This window comes from Solanum tuberosum, unplaced genomic scaffold (assembly GCF_000226075.1).
Source record: "Solanum tuberosum cultivar DM 1-3 516 R44 unplaced genomic scaffold, SolTub_3.0 scf00078, whole genome shotgun sequence".
NCBI lineage: Eukaryota > Viridiplantae > Streptophyta > Magnoliopsida > Solanales > Solanaceae > Solanum > Solanum tuberosum.
This window is the reverse complement of record NW_006239005.1, coordinates 1,345,962-1,353,020: the sequence shown is the minus strand read 5'-3', so window position 1 is coordinate 1,353,020 and position 7,059 is coordinate 1,345,962. Positions and strand designations below refer to the sequence as shown.

The 7,059-nt window shown below is 31.4% G+C and overlaps 1 protein-coding gene across 1 annotated transcript; it reads left to right on the top strand.

The window, feature by feature from the left end:
• Nucleotides 1-2,314: 2,314 nt before the first annotated feature.
• Nucleotides 2,315-6,581, top strand: LOC102591330 (uncharacterized). Its single transcript, XM_006346564.2, has 5 exons — nucleotides 2,315-2,437; nucleotides 3,913-4,813; nucleotides 4,938-5,093; nucleotides 5,877-6,131; nucleotides 6,242-6,581. Exons 2-5 carry the CDS (start codon nucleotides 3,950-3,952, stop codon nucleotides 6,380-6,382), a joined length of 1,416 nt encoding a protein of 471 aa, XP_006346626.1. The 5' UTR covers nucleotides 2,315-2,437; nucleotides 3,913-3,949; the 3' UTR covers nucleotides 6,383-6,581.
• The last annotated feature ends 478 nt before the right edge of the window (nucleotides 6,582-7,059 follow it).

Here is a 7,059-nt window from a genome sequence, read left to right as displayed (position 1 = left end):
AATGAAAAATATATAAATTAAAAATGGACAAATTTTGTTTTTGATACATTGAAAAATGCTAAATAAACTCGAAAATAAGCTACATGACTTAAGTTATCCTCAAGAATAAACTCCATATTTATGAATCTTCAACTTGTTTTTGTTCTTTGTTCGACAATAAATCTGTATATTAATATGCCTCCCTTCAAGTATTTAGGCATATTACATAAATGTGTACTTTAACTTGATTTTAGTCCTTCATCTTTGGGTACATACAAATAACCATTTAAACATGTACAAAGTTGAATAAGTAGAAACATGAGTCCTACGTGACATAATATATGTAGCCCACCACTTAGGACACAAATTGCCACATAAAATTTATATGTCTATTTATTTAATTTTATATAAATTTAATTGTATGCGTGCACACCAAAATTAGAGGACATAAATATAAGCTGAGGTCAAATTAATAAATTTTTTTATGTATTATACCTAATGGTGAGGTGGTTGATAATGACTTTGGGATATTAATATTATACTAATAACATAGTTTCACACGTGTGAAATAATATAAAATAAAAATTAATAAAATAATAATTTCTCATGTGTGAAAGCATTTACCGGCCATTTGTGGTTGTCTTGTAAGACGTGCCATGCCGATTGACGTTTTTAGCCATTTTACCGAAAGTAAATTTTAAAATATTGTTTTCCTCTTATTTTATACTCCTCCATTCAAATTTATGTTAGTTTAATAGGAAAAGGGTCAAAAAAGTCCTTAAACTATGTGAAAGGAACAAAAATGTCATTCGTTTATAGTTTGGCTCAAAAATGTCCTTACCGTTAATACTTTGGTTAAAAAATGCCCTTAAACTATATGAACGGAACAAAAATGCCATCCGTTTGTAGTTTGGTCCAAAAATGCCCTTATTGTTATTTAATGGGTCAAAAATGCTCATTTTTCAAATAATTTATTTTTTTGAACACATTCTATTTAATTGATCAGACTCATTTTCCAAATAAATATATTATTATTTTCTTTTTAACACATTCTTTTTCAATGAATGTTTTTTTTAAAAATTAGCAAATGCTTATCTTACTTCAGTATAGAAAAAAATAAAAAATGAAAATATTTCTTATTTTTTATCGTTATATAAATATAAATTAATGATGGATATACTATAATCTTATATATGACATATATTATATGTTCAAAGGGTACATGACGTTATTCTATTTTAATTGATAAAATGAGATTAAGAAGAAAAAAAATATTTCCTACCTTTTTATTTGTTAAAGTGATTTTAGAAGAAAGAAAACAAGAATAGTGTTCTTTAATAATATTTTAATTAGGAAGAAGATGTGTTTAAAAAGAAAAAATATATATTTATTCGGAAAAGGGCATTTTTGACCCATTTTGTAACTATAGGGGCATTTCTGGACCAAAGTATTGACGGTAAGGGCATTTTTGAGCCAAACTATAAAGGGAGGGCATTTTTGTTCCTTTCACATAGTTTAAGGGCATTTTTGACCCTTTTCCCTAGTTTAATTAAGCTTGGAGTTTCTTGGAGGTTAAGAAACACTAGAAGATTTTGTAATGGTTTAAAATTATTTTAAAAATACGTAGATTTTAAATTTAAAAAAAATATTGGTGAAATTATTTGCCAAATAAATGTAATCCAACATATATAAAATGTTGATAGTATCATTACATATTTATCAAATAAAAAAATATATCATATAAACTGAGATAAAAAGAGTATATAGATTTAAAGCTATTGTCTTCCTCTTGCTTTATACTATCTCTGTTCCTATTCATATGGACTACTTTTTCTTTAATCAGTCAATAAAAAACTGACATTTTATATTTAGTAATAATTTAATTTTAAAATATTTATTTTATTTTTTAAAAATAATTTATTTATAACCTATTTTACGCCATAAATTTTAAAAATCATTTTATTTTAAAAAATTTTTTAATGTCAAAGTTAAATTATACTGTATAAAGACGAAAGACAAATACTAGTAGAATCAAGATGCGAAGCTTATCTGTTAGATTTGACAATATCTTGACAAAATTGAGGGCATGTCAATATCAAGAAAGTATGAATTGGATCGCCCAAATTTCGTCCTCAAATCAAAATCATTTATTAATATAACTTTAAAATATTTATTTTACTTTTAATAAATAATTTATAACGATACAAATTTCTATAATTTATTTTAGTTCATAAATTTTAATTTTTTTTATAAGTTTTGTATGGAATTAAATTTAAAATTTACTCACATAAAAATGGAACAAAGGGAGTACTATTTATTTCCAACAGATGTCGTAAGCAGTGTCCTCACATATCTTAGCTTTCATATTATCTCAAATTTTTTTCATCACAAAAAATTCATTTTCGATACAGAAGGAATTCCCCGTCTTTCCACACTGAATTTTTTGCTTATTGATCGGGTAAGTTTATATCTTCTTAATGATAATTAGTATATTTTATTTACAGATTTACTGTACCAGATCAAAGAATTTCATTGCTCATAATATCTATGTTAGTTTTTCGATGAATTTTAGCTTTATGCACGATTTTTACTATGTGTTTGGTATGAAGGAGCATGTTTTCTGCTGAAAAATAAATTCTTAAAAAATATTTTCTTGAAAAATAAGTGAGGTTCTTACTTATTTACTTAGTCGCAAGTAAACAAGAAAATATTATCCAAGAATATTTATATGTTATCTCGCATAATATATGGAGGTGTGATGGGATGGGATGGGGAGTGGCAAAGGCGGAGCTAGGTGGGGTTTGTGGTTTCAAACGAACCCAATAATTTTTTCGTAGATCCTATATTTGTATTGAAAAATTAAATAAATATATATGTATATTAATTTATGAACCCGAACAAAATTGATTCATAGCTCAATGGTACTAAGGAAGGATTGTACAAATGCTTTCCATGCCACAGTTGTGGGTTTAGCTAGAGTTGTGGGTTCAAACTCCACTATCAACTTTTTAAATGAAATTTAGAACTCTCAAACTCCTAATTCGCCGTGTGGGGGTGGCGGGGTGGATGATCAAGGAAAGGGGGGTTGAGGGTATTGGTGGACTGAGAGAAGACAATAAACTTGGAATGTTATATGCAACTTGTTTTCCTAGAAAAATATTTTCCAAACATAGGAAAATTGGAAAATATTTTCCTCCTTACCAAAACCTAAGAAAAGGTGATCAATGACTGTTTAATTAACTTTCATCTTTTTCTTAAATTTCTAGTGTATGCTATTATACAAAGTTGCATATTTATTTCACTTTCAAGTACCAGACAAGGGAAAAATACTGTTTGCAGTATTCTGTAATTCCTTTTATCAGCAACAACAGAATGTATGCATTCTTACATAGAATTACAGTTAAAATTTGAAGTTTATAGGTTCAGGGATTTTAGTCCTTTTAAGTTACTGTGTTCTAGATTAATATTATGTTCCTATTCAATGAATAGTTTTTAATACTAATATATTATTTGGATCAAAGCAACCACTACTAAAATAAATCACTATTTTTCCATAGAAATCTTCCACTAAAAAATGTTCAATCACAATTCTCACCGATTTTTTGATTGAATCGATGAGAAAACAAAAATAGTAATATGTTCATGCGGAAAAATTAGAAGGTTTTCCACTATTTCAATGAGAATTTGTTTCCCACCCTGTATTTTTCCACCCAGTGAGCTGGTTTGATGGAAAATGAGTGGAAAAAATCATGTTTTGTAGCATAAATTTTCCGCTAATTCACAGTGGGAAAAATATTTGTTTGTAGTAGTGTATTGGGTTTGGTCAAATCCGTAGCCAAAACGCTAGCTCTGCCCCTTAACAGAAACTAATACTAGACTCTTTTTGCTTAAATTTATGTGTTGTTGATTGGTTGAGGATACTGTTGTCAACAGATATACTTGCATCAAGTGAAGTTGTAAAGAGGAAAAGATGTTACGCTGTCCAAATTACCAGTTGCTTTCACTTGTTTTGATCTTACTGTTAATAATGGTTGATCCAAGTTCAGAAGAAAGCCGTGTGAAATCTGCTGTGTTTCTATCACCAGCGTTTGTGCTGGAACCTGGATCTGTCTCTAACAAGTTTTACTACAACATTGGCTTCCCAAAAGGCCATATTGCTATCAAAAATTTAGATGCTGAAGTAGTTGATGAGGGAGGGAATCCTGTACCCCTTTATGAGACATATCTTCACCACTGGATTGTTGTAAGATATTATCATCGAAAAGGTGTGGAAGTAACAAAGTTCCATGATGATTTGGGGTTCCACCAATCAGATTTTATTGTCAAGAGAAACTCAGGGGTATGTGATAGAGGCCTTCCAGGGATATGTGATGGAGGCCTTTCTCAATATTTTGGCCTTGGGTCAGAGACGCGAAAAACAATCACCTATGTTCCAGACCCTTATGGAATAGAAGTCGGTAATCCAGTCGAAGTACCTCCTGGATACGAGGAGAAATGGTTGCTCAATTTACATGCAATTGATACACGAGGTGCGGAAGATAGATTGGGATGTACTGAATGCAGGTGTGATCTTTATAATGTTACCAAGGACGAGCATGACCGAGTTATAGAGCCAGATTACATTGGAGGGTTGAGATGTTGTTACGATGAAACAAGATGCAGGGTGAAAGACGGATTCCAAGGATCGAGGAGAAGCCTGTACCTGAAGTACACAGTGAAGTATATTGATTGGGAGGCCTCCATTGTGCCTGTAAAAATTTATATACTCGATATAACTGATACATGGAAAAAGCCAGAAAAATCGACTGCAACTGTGGCAAGACATCCCTGCCAGGTGTGAGCAGTTCCCTATGATAATCACTAGAGAAAATGATAATTCAGCTCATAACTCAAATCATTTTTAACTCTTTACTACTGCATATATATGGCTAAAATTCAGGCAATTTCTTTTACTTCAGATCGAATATTTAGTGGAGTCATGTTCGTCAGCTGTTGCAAATATCGATTGTACTCATACAAAGAAGATAATCCTAACTTTTCCTAGCGGCGGAGATGTCATCTATGGAGTTGGTCATCAACATACAGGAGGGACTGGTATAGCACTCCATGGAGTGGTACTCTGAGCTATTATATTTTGTTTCTTTGATTATGTTCTGCTTACCATCTGGATTACTTGTATACATTTCCTATATATTTTCAGACGATTAACTTACTGATAGAAAACAAAGATTTTTGTACAATAAACCTTTTCTTTTAATTATACTTGTCATCTTAACACTGGTTATGTATGCCACGACTTTCAAGACCAGATTGATTGAATCCATATCTAATCTCGTTCTCTTAACATCCGATAAAAGAGAAGTGTTGTTAGCGTTCATTTGACATGATTGTCATACTTCAGAAGATTATTTTGTTGATTCAAACTGTTATGTCCCAGACTGTCAGAATGGTATCATTTTAGTTTATCTTCAATTAGCTGCAGAAAGGTTGATGTTTTTTATTATACTGAATGGAGCCTCCTGCCCGTTGAGACAATTAATGGCCGTGTTATATTGTCTGCTTAGTTAATATAATGGTCCCTCGATGAACTGCATCATTTTATAGGAGATAATATTGTTTCTTGATAGTTAACTGCTTTAGTTTTGTAAGTACATAAGTGTAAGTTCAGTACTTGTGTGGGAACTCAGGAAGATAAGCTAGTGTATAATGACATTGCTATAGGGTAGTAAAGAAGTAATAATAGTTGTTGCGTGTTTGTATAGCATATTATTCTCAATTGTCATCATGCTTAGCTAAGCAGATTTACTTGTTCTGATTTGTGGAGCACCTTGTTCGTTGGTGTTTGGTGTTGGTTATTTCTTAATTTCTTCTTCTCTGTTTCCGCTGCTTTGGTCTAGGATGGACGTGTCATATGCTCATCTCTTCCAATCTATGGGGAAGGAAAGGAACCAGGAAATGAAGCTGGTTACATTGTCGGGATGTCTACTTGTTATCCTAGACCTGGCTCTATCAAGATCTCGGAAGGGGAGACTGTAACTTTACTATCAAACTATAGCAATGCCCAGAGGCATACAGGAGTGATGGGGTTGTTCTATCTCTTGGTTGCTGAACCATCACCGAAGCCTAATTCTATCCTACATTCCACAGATGAAGTAAGATCTTTGACTCATTAAAAGTTTTCGAGATTCAGAGTAGTGAATTTCCTACTTAAGTCTACACAAGATCATATATTTCTGAACTTGTTTCTTCTTCACTATTGCAGACAGGTGAGATTGTAATATTGCAGAATGCTATTGGAGCCTTGGCAGCAGTGTTTGGAATTGCACTACTTGTTGGTGCTGCTGTTATTTATCAACGTCGGAATCAAAGGGATCAGGAAGGCTATGAGTCTATACTGATGTGAGGTTCTTTCCCTTCTGGTGACTCTGGTCCCTAGTGTAGTACACAAAATGCAAGTTATGATCTCCCTTCTTTTCGTGGACTAGTTCCTCGACACATGTGTTGCACTTGTATGTCAAGTCATGAATTATACGGTTTTGTAAAATAATATTGATATTATTAAAATAAAACTTCGAGTAAATGATAGTACAAGTGTTAGTGAATGATCTATCTTTGGATCTTTGTATAGTGACATGTTTGTTAATGTTAAGAAGTTGAATAGTTAATTAGCATTTAATTAGATAGATATTATCTAGCAAAAATATTCTTTAACTTATAAGTAGGCTTCCTACTTCTAAAAGTAAATAAGTTAACATTTAATTTTCAATTTGAATATCTCAAAAGCAAAACAATTTGGTTAGTTGACATCTTATTTTGCAGTGAAATTGCAAGAAGAATTAATTTATTTCCAAGAGGCTACTGTTGCCGTGAAATAACAAAAAAGAATAATTTATTCGAAAGATGTTACTTTTGCCTTTCTAAGGACAAAACAGATCTTGAATTCAGCTAAAATTATTGAATTAGGATTAAATATAATAATGTCAGAAGCAGATTTAAGGGAAAATTACGCAACAAGGCAAAATGTGATATGTATTTACGATAAAATATTATAATTCGTAGCTATATGTAGGGTTTTATATA